Source organism: Uranotaenia lowii, unplaced genomic scaffold (assembly GCF_029784155.1).
Source record: "Uranotaenia lowii strain MFRU-FL unplaced genomic scaffold, ASM2978415v1 HiC_scaffold_195, whole genome shotgun sequence".
Taxonomy (NCBI): Eukaryota; Metazoa; Arthropoda; class Insecta; order Diptera; family Culicidae; genus Uranotaenia; species Uranotaenia lowii.
Genome location: NW_026598021.1, coordinates 17,721 through 34,525, shown reverse-complemented (window position 1 = coordinate 34,525; position 16,805 = coordinate 17,721). Strand labels below are relative to the sequence as shown.

Here is a 16,805-nt window from a genome sequence, read left to right as displayed (position 1 = left end):
AAATGACAAAAATGACAAAAATGACAAAAATGACAAAAATGACAAAAATGACAAAAATGACAAAAATGACAAAAATGACAAAAATGACAAAAATGACAAAAAATACAAAAATGACAAAAATGACAAAAATGACAAAAATGACAAAAAATGACAAAAATGACAAAAATGACAAAAATGACAAAAATTACAAAAAATGACAAAAATGACAAAAATGACAAAAATGACAAAAATGACAAAAATGACAAAAATGACAAAAATGACAAAAATGACAAAAATGACAAAAAATTACAAAAATGACAAAAATTACAAAAATGACAAAAATGACAAAAATGACAAGGAACACGTTTTGTACCTATGGTATTGAAAACAACCCAGTTCGTTCGGTCGAATTTTGATATCTCAATTTCGTGCGAAAATCGTTAACCTTTCAATAGGCGTTACTTCGAGTTCAAACACTAGAACGCAAAGTGTTCGAAGGAAGTGAAGGTTTTTGCCGAAGCGCGTTGTAAGATAAATAAAATAGACTTTATCATTCGCCGCAACTAGTGAAGACAGCTGTATTTGTTTTGGTTAGCTGTCAAAAAGCCAACTAGGTTGCAGCTGCGTGCAACATTGCTTGCAAGTAAAGCTCGCAGGGCTAAAGCTTTAGCCTCCTAGTTGCAAGCGAAAAAGCTCCACCAACAGCAATATCTCCTTGCCAACAGTGAGACATCTGCTGTCAATTTTTGGAAGCTCACCCACGTGTGGAGTAGTTAAGACACCGTGCGGCCCCATCAAACTCGATCGCTTTTAAATTGATCGTTGAGGTACAGGGCTTGTTTGTACCTTTTGGACGTGTTGAACAAGTCTCTGGGGGAAAAAAGGGTAAAACGTCCCTACTTTGGTCGGACCTTCAACGCTTGGCCAAAGTAGTCAAATAGGAAAAAGCGTAGACGTTACCCGCTCAGGCGGAAACGCATTGCCGGTCACTTGTACCTTTAACCCTTGGGTGAACCGAAGTGTATAAAGGTAAAAGGGTAGTCGTTCCTCACCACGGTGAGAACGCATCGATTGTCTTGTGGATTTATCGGTGAGAGGTAGAAAAATCGTTCTAAGGCCGTCCAACAAGAGTTTACGCCCCGGGCAGCCGTCATGGCTGCAGCAAATACCCCCACGGGGGTAACAACAACAGGTGACCCTCCCGATAAAAATGACCGTACGCTGCCAGAGTATATGGACAGACTTGGAACCTTCGGAAAACTTATCATCTTGTCTCTGAGCCCAGTAGATGAAAAGAAACCGTTGCCGAAAAACCCGTTCATTCTGAGCAAATCAATCGACCAGTCCATGGGAAAAATTGAATCCGCATACACGGAAGACAGCGGACGAAAGTACGTCATCAAAACCCGCAGTTCAAAACTAGCAGCTAAAATGATGAATATGACGGAGCTTATTGACGGAACTAAAATCCAAGTAATTCCTCACCCGATATTTAACGTTTGCCGGTGCGTGATTAGCTGCAAAGAAGCGATCGACTTAACCGAAGACGAGCTCGTAGCTGAACTATCAGCACAAGGCGTGATGAAAGTACGTCGAATAACACGAATGGAAGATAAAGCCAAGGTAAATACACCAACAGTCGTACTAACGATCTCTGGTACAGTTATTCCGAGAGAAATACGAGTAGGAATCATCAACTGTAGAACTCGTGTATTCTACCCCTCCCCACTGCTATGCTACCAATGTTGCACCTACGGCCACACCAAAGATAAATGTCAGAACGACCAGACATGCAAAAACTGTTTCAAAAGCCACGAAATTGAAAAGGAAGGAGAATGTGAAGAAGACCCTTATTGCAAGAACTGCAAAGGGAGCCATTCCCCGACATCTCGAAAATGCCCAGTTTATCAAAAAGAGGAAGAGATAATCAAAATTAAAGTCGACAGTGGAATATCGTTCGGTGAAGCTAGGAAAGAGTACGCCAAGAAGCACGCGGAAAATTCCTATGCCAGTGTGTGTGGAGCACAACAACGTCTGGAACAGATCAGAAAAGATCAAGAGAAAGACACGCAGATCGCCAAGTTGTTAGAAGAAAATGCAGCTCTCAAGAAAAATGAAAATCGTGCACGTGAAACCGAAGATATCGAGAAACTGCGATTAGAAGTCCAAAACCTCAGGAAAATCGCGAAGGAGTTTTACCTGCTTAAAGCAAAACTGAAGGTCGCAGAAGAGAATCTTGACATTTCCGAAACTGGATCAGAAGAAGAAATGGAAACAGAAGTTAACCAACCATCAACCTCCGTTAAAGCGAAAACTTCCACGAACGACGACACACCAATGCTGAAAAAGCAAAGGTTGAGTTCAAAAAACTCACTGCCGCTGTGTCCAACTATGGAAACCGAAAATACCAACGAGACTCAACGTGAGCCCGAAATCTTTGTAAAAAGGAGAGGTCGACCGCCAAAAAATAGAAATGACCAGAATGGAAAAAACTAATCGACTGATGAATGAACTTGCACTCGAAAACGGACACGACTTAGGAAATATTGACAACGAAACTAGAAATTATGGTATAAATGACAGGAACCCGACAGGACATTCTAATGGAACAAATGGAATTAACGGCACCAACGAACGCGACCCAACAGGAAACTCTTACGGAACAAACGAAACCACACAGCCTAGCAGCTTTATTGAAAACTGGTTGGGGACCGGTGAAGAGAAAGTAACCACCCCACCCCTTAATATAGGGGAAGACGATCGAGGAAGCGGGAGCGGGGCCGTCATACCTCAACCCGTGCTCCGCCAGCCTACTCATCGTTCTTCCAGTTCAAGGATACCCGACAACCCCCCAAGCATAATTTCGTGGAATGTGCAAGGACTTAGACCCAAGAAAGCCGAGCTTGATATCCTGATTCAAGAACATCAGCCGCAAGTTATCTGTCTACAAGAGTCTATGTGTCATTCCCGAAATTGCCCCCGTATAACTGGATTTAAAGTTTTCCATCGACCTCGACTGCATGGAAATCGAGCAGCAGGAGGAGTTGTCACGGCGATCAGGGAAACCATCGAAAGCGAGGAAATCGATATTGAAAGTCCACTTGAGGCTGTAGCGATTAAAATCGGAACACCGTTCAACGTAAACGTACTCAACATTTACCTGCCACCAAGAGAAAACATCGCCAACACCGAACTTACTGCTCTTATCAACCAAATCCCGAAACCTCTACTTATGATTGGAGACTTCAATGCCCACCATCCATTGTGGGGCTCGAACCACGCCAGCGTTCGCGGTAGAACGATTGCCGATTTCGCAGAGGAAAATAATCTAATTGTGTTAAACAACGGAGAGCCTACGTACGTCGATCAGCGTCACGAGAGTATGTCGTGCCTGGACTTAGCTCTTTGTACAGATGAGCTGGCTGGTCTACTAGAATTCAATGTGACACCAGATGCCTATAGTAGCGACCACTTACCGGTCAGCGTTGTTTTCCCTGGAAATATCACACCACCAAAAAGTCGAGCTAGGTGGAAAATTGAGGACGCCGACTGGGAGCAGTATCAAGGTGCACTCAACTTCCTTCGAGACAATAACGTGGAACGCCAGGTCGAAAATATGACTAAATCTATCCTGGAAGCAGCAGAGCTTTCAATTCCTAAGTCAAATGAAATTCTCGGGAGGAAGTGTGTCCCTTGGTGGAATAAGGACATTGCGGAACACGTGAGAAAACGGAGGAAAGCTTTGAGGCAGCTAAAAGCCAATAGATCAAACCCCGATCAATTGGTGAGTAATTATCGAAATATCAATGCTGCTGCGAAAGAAGCTATTACGACAGCGAAAAGAAAAAGCTGGGAAGAACTTGCGGGTAACTTTTCGTCACAGACCCCATTGAAAGAAATGTGGAGTAACTACCGGAAAGTTCAAGGTAAGAAAAGGAGCAACCAAATCAACTCGATCCATTACCAGGGCGAAACAGCAAATGACCCTCAGGCCATAAGCGAGATGCTAGGCGACGCATTCGAAAAAGTATCTAGTGAAAGCGCGTATAATGAAAATTTCCTCAACTATAAACACCGAATCGAATCCGATCCGTTATCCATTCCCGTCGACTCAGGCTACCACAACCAAAACTTCAGTATGTATGAGCTCGACGAAGCCCTTGAAGGTTTGAAAGGATCCACACCAGGACCAGACAATATCCATTACGCGATGATCTCACATCTACCCCTTGATGGAAAAACTCTGCTCCTAGAAACATACAATCGCTTATGGGATGAATCAGTATACCCTCAGGAATGGACGAAATCGCTCGTTGTGCCGATCTTCAAAGGTAAAGGACAACGCACAGATCCTCTCAACTATCGCCCAATCTACCTTAACAGCTGCATTGGAAAGGTATTCGAAAGGATGATTAATAATCGTCTGGTTCATCTTCTGGAAACAAAAAGACTGTTTTACAACCACCAATACGCTTTTCGGAAAGGCAGAAGCACAGCAGATCATCTGTGCACTCTGGAGAAAAATATTCGCGTTGCTTTCAGCGAAAACAAAATAGCCCAAGTAGCCTTTTTGGATATTAGCAAAGCCTACGACACCACCTGGCGCAGACTTTGCCTCGAACAGCTAATTAGTAATGACATCGGCGGAAAAATGGTTAGTTTCCTTCAAGAAATGCTACGCAACAGATCATTCCAGGTTTTGATCAATGGAAAATCGTCAAGCAACAAGGCTATGGAAACAGGACTCTGTCAAGGGTCCGTGTTAAGCGTAACCATGTTTCTTCTGGCGATAAATACACTCACCAACTACCTACCAACAAATATTCATTGCTTGATTTATGCTGACGATGTAGTTTTGATCGCAATTGGCGAAAACGCCGATCAAACCGAAGGAAAACTCCAGACAGCATTGAACCAATTAGGAAATTGGGAAACAAAAACAGGATTCAAAATATCAGCAGGAAAAAGTGCAACTGTTATTTATCGCTCACCGCATAAGAAGAAACCTTTAAATCCAACCACGCTGACTCTGAATGGTGTGTTAATACCGCGTAAAAATCAACACAAATGTTTAGGCGTTACCTTCGACCAACATTTGAAATATCGAGCCCACGCTGAAGAGGTGAAAGCTGCTTGCCAACAAAGAGTCTTGTTCATTCGGAGTATAGCTGCTAGGACCTGGGGAGGAGATAGAAATACCCTTTTAAAACTGTACAGGGCAACAATACTGGAAAAACTTTTGTACGCAGCCCCAATCTTATCAGCCATGGAAGGTAAAATATTCCAATCTTTGGAAACCGTACACAACGCAGGACTTCGAGCGATAATTGGTGCCTTCAGAACGAGTCCCGTCGTCAGTCTTCAAGCGGAAACCGGCATTCCTAGTTTGAGAACACTTTTCGATCAGCGAACCACACTATACACCGCTCGATGTCTAAGCTTTGATCGCACAGAGGAAATCACCGAAACGGATGGCGCAACTGTTACCAGTATCAGTAGCAGCAGCAGCGAAGGGAATGCAAGCTCCGACGAAAGGTGGGGAGAACGACCAAGAGTGCAGCCCAATTTTTACAGAAACAGAGGACAAAATTTAATGACCGAATTAGATCTCCATTTGCTGAGAACAGCAGTATTCAAAATCCCAGATTGCCCGCCTTGGCTAAGATCAAAGTTTAATGTGGACAAAAGCCTCCATCGCGAACTTTCGCTAGGCGCAACATCGAACGGCCTCAGACAAATTTTCCATGAATTACGACAAACAAAATATCGTATCCACAGATCAATCTTCACAGATGGATCCAAACAAGACTTGAAGTGTGGCTATGGCGTAGTAAGTGAAGATTATGTGTTTCGAATGCGGCTGAACAACATAAGTAGCATTTTTGCAGCGGAAAGCGCAGCAGTGGAACGAGCACTGTCCTGGATAGTTGCCCAGCAGGTACCTCGAGCTTACTTATTATGTACAGACTCGATGAGTGTTGTGACAAACCTCGAAAAGTGCAAGATAAACTCCAGATGGAAAGACTCTGTACAAGTCCTGCAAAATCGAATCGTCGAAATGGGATCCGAAATAGTCTTTTGTTGGGTCCCCAGCCATATCGGGATCCCCGGAAACGAAAGAGCTGACTTCGAAGCAAAAAAGGCTTTGGAATTGCCAGAGCAAGTCGATCAAGTAGTCGACTACAAGGAAATACGGAAAGTTGTCAAGTCACAGTTCACGAACCGATGGCAGATGCAATGGCACACAAGTCTGAACAATAAATTGCGCGAAGTTAAAAACACCGTTCTACCCTTTAAAGCAGCCATATTGGGAAATCAAAAAGATGACGTTATACTAGCTCGGTTACGCATCGGACACACACTGCTCACACATGCTTTCCTTTTGGACAGAGTAGACCGTCCGCTTTGCTCCAGATGCAACGAAGTTTTGACCGTCAAACATATTATCGCAACGTGCCCACAACTGGAAGAAGAACGAATCAACCACGGAGTGCCGGGTAATCTTCGAGAGGTGTTGGCAGACGACAGAGAAATGGCAATGAAAGTGATAGAATATTTAAAATCCATTCAATTGTATAACAAAATTTAGTATTAATTTGTAACAAAGAAATAGCGAGGGACCGAATGTCAAAAAGGTCCTTAATAAAAAAAAAAAAAAAATGACAAAAATGACAAAAATGACAAAAATGACAAAAATGACAAAAATGACAAAAATGACAAAAATCACAAAAATCACAAAAATGACAAAAAATGACGAAAATGACAAAAATGACAAAAATGACAAAAATGACAAAAATGACAAAAATGACAAAAATGACAAAAATGACAAAAATGACAAAAATGACAAAAATGACAAAAATGACAAAAATGACAAAAATGACAAAAATGACAAAAATGACAAAAATGACAAAAATGACAAAAATGACAAAAATGACAAAAATGACAAAAATGACAAAAATGACAAAAATGACAAAAATGACAAAAATGACAAAAATGACAAAAATGACAAAAATGACAAAAATGACAAAAATGACAAAAATGACAAAAATGACAAAAATGACAAAAATGACAAAAATGACAAAAATGACAAAAACGACAAAAATGACAAAATGACGAAAAATGACAAAAATGACAAAAATGACAAAAATGACAAAAATGACAAAAATGACAAAAATGACAAAAATGACAAAAATGACAAAAATGACAAAAATGACAAAAATGACAAAAATGACAAAAATGACAAAAATGACAAAAATAACAAAAATGACAAAAATGACAAAAATGACAAAAATGACAAAAATGACAAAAATGACAAAAATGAAAAAAAAGACAAAAATGACAAAAATTTCAATGATGAAAAAAATGACAAAAATGACAAAAATGACTGAATTTGTCGCTGAATATTAACCGCCCTGAGCATTTAGTTCAAATTATTTAATCAACTTTTAATTAGCATTATAAATTCATTTCGATATTATAATACTGTTTTAAAATTTGAATTAAAATTTAGATTTTTCAAAAAACGCAATCTTGAAAATGAGTTCAGATCTTATTTTATAATAGTGGTTTTCACCTGTTTCGTGTTTTGTTCTTGGCAATTTCGAATTTTTATTCCGGATCTGAATTCTTATAAATTTCACATATCGGGAAAATTGTATATTTTTGGAGAAAGAATTGAAAATTAATAAAGCTGGGTAGAACAGTTAAGTGAAAATTTCACAGATGTTGAAAAGTGCGAAAGAGCATTTTAAACCTGAATAAAAAAATCTGAATCGGAATAAATTTTTTGTTTCAAGTCCAATCGTGGTGCAGTCTTCGGGTGAAATGTTTCTCTTAACTTAGGCTTTAATTAAATTTATCATAAAAGACATTCGGCTTGTGGTGAAAAAAATTATTAATGAAAAACCAGTATTTTTGTTCCTTCCGGGCATAATACTTGAGGTATCAAATTCACTTTTGAGACTCAAGTAACCCCTCCCCACGGTTTAATCGTTCTGAAAATTGGCATGTGACCTTCTGGTAAGCTGATAAATAGTTCTGAACTGTAGCGAGTGAGATTTTCCATGTTTAATTCGTCCTATACTAGGATTAGTACACTGCGCCCAAGTAACCAAAAGTTCCATGAAACGGTCTCTTAAAAGCTTACTCAGCCCTGATTTGAAGCTGTATAGCATTCTACTCAGCCTAAAATTTAAGTTCTTATCGATACTTTAAAGATCCATAGTCAAAGCTGAGTAGAAGGCTATTCAGCTTTTGTATGAGACTTCGAAAAAAAGGAATTTTGTGAAATAAATAGAAAAAAGTTTAATTTTGTCTAGCTACTTCATTTACATAGTTTTTATTTTCATGTAACTTTTTCAACTTTTTATGAATTTGTACTTACTTGAAAATTTTGTATGCTGGAAGATTTGAATCGGGACCTATTAGATGAGAGCTGAACATGCTACCTTTGAACCATCACTGGTACTTGGTTTGCCTGTTTTCAAAACATCGATTTGAAATATATTTAGGATTAATCTTTTCATAGTAGGCAGACGCAGAACAAAAAACTGTAAACATTTGCAATTAACAAAACGATGCATCAAACAGATTCATTCCGGATTGGACAACATTTGGAACTAAACGTGAGTGTTTAATAGTTTAATTTTGTTTTGATTTTAAAACTTGTTCATGTCTTTTTCAGTAAAAAAAAAATGAAGAACTCATTAAGCAATTTTGAAGGAGCTTTTTTATCAAAGGACATATCATTTGGACGACATAATAGAATGGAACGTCAATGTAGGTCAAGGAAAATCCAAAGAGCCAGAAAACTGAATAATCGAGTTGTGTGTGGATTTCAATTTGTGTTGTGCAACAGTACGAAAAAAAACAGAATGGATGCAAACTTTTTGCTTGTTTTCGACGGACACACCTGTCCTATATTGTCAAGTCTTGAATATATTGTGCCAGATCGGCATTGATGGAATTTTTGCTTCATGCTTCCAGTTTAAAGAATTTACTCTCGATGCCAGCCGGTAGTGGTGATGCTCCAGGAACTGGAGCCCCTGCTGTTGCATGTACTTGGCCTTCCAAGGAAGATAAAAACAACGAATCTGAAGAATCGAATCCAAAAGATTGAGGCATGGCATTAAGTCTTTTAAATATGATTGTAACTTATTGAAAAGCTGTGAATAAAGTATGTTGATACCTACACGCATTTAAGGTTAATTTGAGCTTCTTGTTCCGACTAAAACAATTAATTCACCGCTTAATTCCACATAAAAGCGTCGGAGCTAGGAGTGGGAGTAGTTGCAGTGTATTGTCTTACAACAACACAACAGCCAGCAAGACTGACCGAACCAAAACGCTACTTTTTGAACCTCAAAACCAAATAACCAAAAACTGACTTAGCCTACAGGAAACATATGACGAATTCAGAGCTAAAGGTGTATAAGTTAGGTGCAAAAAACTTAAATTTTGAGTTCATATTGCTAAAAACAATTCCCGATATGCTTTCATGTACTGGCTATGTTTGTAAAAAAAGATATTGCCAAATGATTCTCGATAACTCAATGCTGAGCCTCATCAAAAATTACTATGAATAAATTTGTATTTCTTGGAATAATTTTCTTTGCAGAACATTTTCCTACAAATCCAATCAAAATTGAAAGAAAGAGATAGATGGGTTTTGTACAGATTGGTTTATATTCATTAAGGTATCTCTGGAACACGGCGCCTGAGGATTTCCCATTCGCACTACACTACCAAATGGCATTGTATTTCCATAGAGGTTCCGCATGGAACTAAAAAGCTCATAAGAAGTTCCGCATGGAAACCAAAAAGTTCGTAAGAAGTTCCGCATGGAACCAGATAGTTCGCAAGAAGTTCTTAACGAAGCTTGATAGGCTGAATTGATATCCGGACTTTTTAAGGTACTTAGAACGCACAATTATGTAATATGCTCCTTGTTTAGACTTTTTATGTTCGTTCAAAAGTCCAAATCAAGCACTTGGCGAAAACGGTTCTTATTTCTCTCGAGTACCTTTTACTCAGCCAAATGTGAACTTAAAACGTACTGGATTAAGTAGATATGTGACTTTTGGTTACTTGGGCGGTTTGCTAAATTACTAAAAAAAATGCAAGAATTACTATTACGGTAAAGCAATCATAACTTCTTCAATTTCCAACCGAATTTGATCTAAAACTTCTACTGAAACAAAATTTTCTCTAAAAAAATGCGTTTTTTATAGTTTTTTCTATCATAAAGTCGCGAATATCAACTATACTGTTGATTATACGCAAAAATGAAGTTCAAATGATCGATACATAATTTATTCACCTTTAATATGCAAAAAAGAGATTTCAAATTACTGTTATCCAGTCCGAAATATTTTAATCTAAGTAAAAGTACTTTTATAATTTTTTCAAATTTTCATATTTGGAGCCTGACTTGAAAACTGTTCTACTGAGAATTTTTTGAATTTTATTTTCGGATTCAGCGCCCGTTTTCACATTAAAAAAGTTGGTCTGTCAATAAAGTTCACGATTTTTTCAAAATTTTGTAAACTAGTGTAATTAAAAGAAATAATAATCTGGAACTTAAATTAAAAAATCGTTTTCAGATGCGGTATTAACGTTTTGAATTGAAGTTCAAAAGGTAGGATTCAGATCCGGAATAGAAATTAAAAATTCAGATTTTGCGCGAAGTTAAGTTTGATAATCAAGATAAAAAAATATCAATGTGAGAATTTAATTATGGATTCAAATTACAAGAGATCGCAGTTTCATAATTTGAATTCTGGATTAAGAATTTAATTTTTATCGTCAAACAATGTCAGTTAGAAAAAACAAACCACAAGAAACCACAAAAAATGGATTCAATTTGAAGATTTAGTTCTTTGAAAAAATTGAAAAACAAACAGGTTTCTTATTATGTAACATATAAAAAATAATGAATTTCAAAGAACTTGTACGTAATCTTCAATCAATCAATCAATCAATCAATTAAGTAGTAAATTCGTTTTATTGGTTTGATGTTTAACTTTTATTCTAAAGCTAATTATTAAGAAACAAACTTCTTCTTCTTCTTACATCAACATGGCCAAAACATGGAAAATGAAAGACTTGCGTCTTTCAATTTTTCTTTTCAGAGTATTATCTGTTACATATTACCATGCATTGCAGATTCTACTACGGCCAGGCCAACCGTGTGATGAAAACCGCGAAATATACAGGAACAAGGGAGGAATGAAGCGTGGAGTTCCCTGCCAACCGCTTCATATGATATTTTGCTAAAATTTAAACACTATTGGTTGGTAATTGGGAAAAATCTGGGATGAATTAGGTTTAAATGAGTAATTTTAAAATGAAACGATCTCACCGAACTCCAAAGGTTTCCGCAGGTGCTGTCTCTCTGTTTTTCCTGGTTCCAGTCATCTTCAAATTGATTGCATTCACATATTGTCAACATCACTGTTCCCTTAATTTCAACCGCCTAACATCAACCTCCAGTTGGTTGCTCGCGTTTACCTTAGAACATAATAAGTAGGCTATGTCAAGAACTAAAAAAAAAACAAATACCTACAAGCCGAAAGAAAATGTTGCTCCAGTTTATTTTTTTTTTCATTCCCTTACTCGGAAAAATGTACATGAACATTTTACGAGAACCAAAATTTTAACGGAAATACACTCATCGACTGATGCTCAATCATAAGATCATTAATATCCCTCCCACCGAAACTTAACTTATTTGATTTCAAGTATGAAAATCACGACGACCAGAAATAGAATTTCTTTTTTGTATGATCAACGATTGATTTTCTTCTCGCACGATTCACCAAGCACAACAGAACACCAAATTTAGCAATGAAAAGCATCTATTTCAATTATTTGGATGCATTTCAATCACTTGTAATATGTATCTTTCTAAACAGGAGTCGTCAAAACACCTTAAGTTCGTCAAAATTGATATTCGCGAAAATACAAACGAGAAAAACGCGACTTTGAAAATAAAAACACGTCCGTTCTCGAGACCGGCTTGCTGCGATCTTCAAGACACAAAGTTCCAAACTAGATTCTTAAATTTTAATCGAGGTTACAAGCGTAAAACACAAATCTGATTTGGACTGCAAACATAATCTCTTTCTTTAATTTCTGATTATTTGGTGGTTGAAAAGAATTAACTTATTCTAGGCTAATTTAAATTTTTACAAAAAGTTTATCTTTATGAACTTTCAGTTCTAAGATATTCAAATTTGTATTATAGGAAGCGACGTCGATGCGGATTCCCTGATGACGACCTCGCGCTTTAGTGGCTACATGACGGATGCGGACACTCGGCTCATTTTCGTTGGCACCGGCCGGCTGCAGACACCACAACTCATCCGGGAGATGTCGATAGTGGACAGCTCGAAGAGCGAATTCACCTCCCGCCACAGCTTGGAGTGGAAGTTTCTGTTCTTGGATCATCGGGCGCCTCCCATTATCGGATATTTGCCCTTTGAGGTACTTGGGACGTCTGGGTACGATTACTATCATTTCGATGATCTGGAGAAGGTGGTGTCGTGTCATGAAGCTTGTAAGTTGTGGTTTTATTGTGTGTGGAATGTTTTTATAAAAGGTTTGATTTTTATTTTTAGTAATGCAAAAAGGTGAAGGTACTTCGTGCTACTACCGATTTTTGACTAAAGGTCAGCAATGGATTTGGCTGCAGACAAGATTCTACATAACGTACCATCAGTGGAACTCGAAGCCGGAGTTTGTGGTGTGCACGCACCGAGTCGTAAGCTACGCGGATGTCATGAAACAGGTCCGGAATCAGGGTGGAAATCAGGAAGCGGGAGGGCCAGTTGTGAATCCCACAAGTGGAGATAATAAATTTAACGAAGACGCCGATAGTGTAAGTGTGGGTGTTGAGCGGAAGTTTCAACCTAGTTCGTCGCAAAGTTTGATGGCCACCTCACCTTGGAGTTCGAAGAGCTCGAGAACTTCTAGGGTGGCTCATACGCCGGCAGCTTCGCCCACGGGGATGTCATCGAGGAGTAGACATCGGTATAATACCTACCACGGTCCTGGTTCGGATTCTGCAACCTCGATTTCGTCTGAGTCACACGTTAGTCGACAGTCGATCGTAACCCAACATAGTGCGGTAAGGTTTATGATGTGAAGGTATGATGATGATTGGTTGACATATTTTGTTTTACAGAAATCACGGATGCGCTCCAATACGTTTCATTCGAACAAATCCGTGGGATCTCAGGACAGTGAGAATACGGCTTCATCGGTAGCTGTGTCTCAGTATATGCTTCAACAGCAAATGATGCAAGCATCCCAACAGCAGTCGTCATCCGAGGCATTCCAGCGTCATCATCCGCATCAATTGAGACCACCGGCTGCCGCCACAATCATCACTCCACCACAAATCATTGGATCAGCAGCGGGATTCAACGAACCACAACAGTATTTGGCAGCTATTCCGGTTCAACCGGTGGCCGGTTTTCCAGCGGAGGTTTCAACGGGGGTCATTTCTCCGATTCCACCAACTACGCCAACGGCTACTGCTTTTGCGGTCCATTCGGCTAGTGTGGCCTCGGCAACTGCGGGAGTTGTCCTGACACCAGCCCAGAACCAGGTTCAAGATCATCTTCAACGCAAGCACGAAGAGCTACAGCACCTGATCATCCAGCAGCAGGAAGAACTCCGAAGGGTTCAGGAGCAGCTTCTGATGGCTCGCTATGGTCTTCTTCCGTCGATCGTTACCCTCCCTTTTTCACCGGCCGCTTCTAACAGTAATAGTGCAAATGATATTAACAGTAGAAATAGTAGCAACGTGTCCTACCTTCAACATCACCAGTCAGCTCATCAACAATTCGCATCACATCCTAGTCTTCAGCAACAGCAAATGGCCGTGTCTCCAGATCAGAAACCGATATTCCAAGCGAATCAACAGCTCAATTTCACCGACACTGGTCAACCAAAGCTACCGGGTGAACCGCCTGGTCCCGGCGAGATGGTCTCATACATGCAACTTACACCCGTTCCGATACATCATCTTCAGCAACATCAACAACAGCAGCAGCAACAACAGCAACAACAACAACAGCAGCTGCAAAACCTTCAACAGGCCTCGCAACAACAGCTGATGATGGCATCTTCAACGGGCGCTACGGCCGAAACGAACTCCAGTGAGCTACTCCAGTATCAGATGGGTCAGGAACAGGCCCAGATCTTGTTCACCTCTGGAATGGAGCAGCAGCAGCAACAGCAACAGCATCAACATCCTCAACAGCAACCGCAACATCCGCATCACCACCACCATCATCATCATCACAACCATCACCACCATCAGCAGCTGCAGCAACATCAACATCAGCACCATCAGCATCAGCATCACAATCCTCACTCGCAACATTCGAGCCAATCGCAACATTCCCAACTGCACAGCCACACCTCATCGGTGGCATCTACCGGTGGATCCACGAACCATTCCCGAAGCGACATGTAGCCCGAGGCCACCGCTGCTCGGTGCGACTTCGAGTGGTAGTCTGGGGTCGGGTTTTGAGGTCATTCGAATCTTTTTCATTAAACATTAAAAAAAAAACTGTTGTGACAAAATTTGAACTGAGTTCAACTCTTAGTTCGAAACCAGGTTTTTCTAAAAATAAGCATTTTTTGGATAAGTGTTTGTACTCTATGAAAATGGTAAAAAACAAACCCCGAAGTCGGATTATCAACTCACACACCAATCTTTTTTTTGGAATTCCTGAATTCAAAATTTTGTAACATTAAGAAGAAATTCTCATTCCTCAACATTATTCATATTCTCGTGAAATCATTGTTTGTTGTATCATTTGTTAACAAAACATGTTTAAAAAAACTTTGAGTAAAAAGTGTAGTCAGAACGTTCGGAGGATTTTACTGAAAGCTCACCAAGAAACCACATCAGCGTAGATTTCACCCATTTTATCACGGTAATCAGCTTTACGTAAACAATGGGCATCGAACCATACAGGGATTGTATTTTTGTAGATAAATATTAACTAGAAAAAAGAAAATGTCACTAGAACTTAGTATTGTAAGTAAAACAAGAAATACCTACGACGAGCTTAAGGAAAAAGTTTCCAAGTTTGACTACCGTCATTCGATTCGCTGATGATAGCGAAAGAAAGTGTGCCAAATGCCAGCCGCAAAAAAAAACCGGACCAAGAAAAAAACGACAAATAAAATGTTTTATATTTTGAGATCGTTCTAGCTTTGATCGGTGGATGTTTTTACACATCCACGTTCAGCCTTTGGAAAGAAGCCCGTTGAGTAAGATTAAACAGTGTTTTATAAATCTATGAATATTGCTGTCCAGTAAAGGAAATGAATGAAGAAAACAATAAAGCTTCGTTGTAAATATATTGTAGTAGCAGCACGTCGAAAAAAGGCGAATCAAGATATATTCATGTTTCATGGAGCGTATTTATATGTGAACAAAAACAATAAAATAAACAAGTCGATGGTAGAGAAGATGATGCAAAAAGTCTTTTTTAAGTATTTTTTCTTAAGGTTTATCGATGACAGTACACACAGTAATGCTTGATGTTTATTTCTATTACAATTAAATCTAAATCTTACCTTTTCAAGATGCATCCTTTAGACACACTTCACTTCTTTTTTCCTTTCATGTATATTCGAAAAGATGTCCATATTAAAAAAAAATCTTTTGAGTACTCTTGCTAAATCGATCAGTTTAGGAAACCCTCATCTTGATGTTGATCTTGGTTCTGATCCTGTTTTAAATTCTGTTCCTTATCCAGATCCTGTTCCAGATGAAACCCTGGCCCGACATAGCTAGATCCTGATATTGATTCTAAATCAAATCCCAATTCTGATCTAATTCCTGTCCATGGCCGTAGGAACGGGGGGGGGGGGTTCGGTGGCTTTGGTGGTTAAACCCCCCCCCATGGGGCTACAAAAATGTCAACCAAAATGTTCTTATCTTATTACAAAATTTTAAGTTCTTAATCAGTTTTGATGAACAACTAAAGCGAATCTAGAGTAACAATCTCGACTCACAACTAAATCCAAAACCTCAAAATCTTATCAGGTTCACAATTCTACTAAAGATTTTCCCAATTTTTTTCACTTGTTGATAGATATTTAAAGACTGTACTCGAAAAACGCACAAGAATTTTGGGTACAGTCCTTAGTCTCGAATATAAAATTTTAACTAAGATTAGACTCACTAAGGTTATCTGATTGCCCGGGTGTTTGCAAATTCGAAGAAAAATTTAAATTGCGTGATAACAATTTTGCAAGGTTTTTAGATAAAATAGTCCGAATTTGCCCTGCTAGATAAGTGCCGAAAAATATCTTGTGAGCATAAGTTTGAATCATTTCCAATGTTCTGATTCCATTTTTTAAATCTTAATTTGCGGCCTATGACCGGATTGTGGAATCTGTATTCATGTTTTTTTAATCTTGATATCCAGTTCGGTTTATCATAGGGACCAAATCCTAATTCCAATCTTGGGTTTTCATTTGAATATAAAATTAGATTCATTTTCTATGTTCAATACTCATCATTCCAGAATATTAAAAGAAAAAATTTAAAATAACAAACCATTTTTATGATTTGGATTTGATAATTTTACTCTTAATTCCTAAGAGAAAAATTCAAAATAAAAAAAAATCCATGATGGTGATCCAGAATTGAAATATCAGAGTTTCATCATTCAATCATCCAATTTCGTTTAATTTGGTCCAGTAGTTTCTGAAATATGGAATACCGATTTTCGGTGTTACTTAGCTTAGATTTTTCCACGCTCTATAATGTGTTGAAATTGTTGCATAATTGTTTGACG

The 16,805-nt window shown here is 38.8% G+C and overlaps 1 protein-coding gene across 1 annotated transcript in view; it reads left to right on the top strand.

Moving 5' to 3' along the window:
* Positions 1-15,493, top strand: part of LOC129759574 (circadian locomoter output cycles protein kaput) — a 39,968-nt gene extending 24,475 nt beyond the window's left edge. Inside the window, exons 5-7 of the mRNA XM_055757047.1 lie at positions 12,224-12,535; positions 12,597-13,105; positions 13,163-15,493. Coding sequence (XP_055613022.1) covers positions 12,224-12,535; positions 12,597-13,105; positions 13,163-14,461 — 2,120 coding nt within the window. The 3' untranslated portion in view covers positions 14,462-15,493. The remainder of the gene's footprint in view (positions 1-12,223; positions 12,536-12,596; positions 13,106-13,162) is intronic.
* The last annotated feature ends 1,312 nt before the right edge of the window (positions 15,494-16,805 follow it).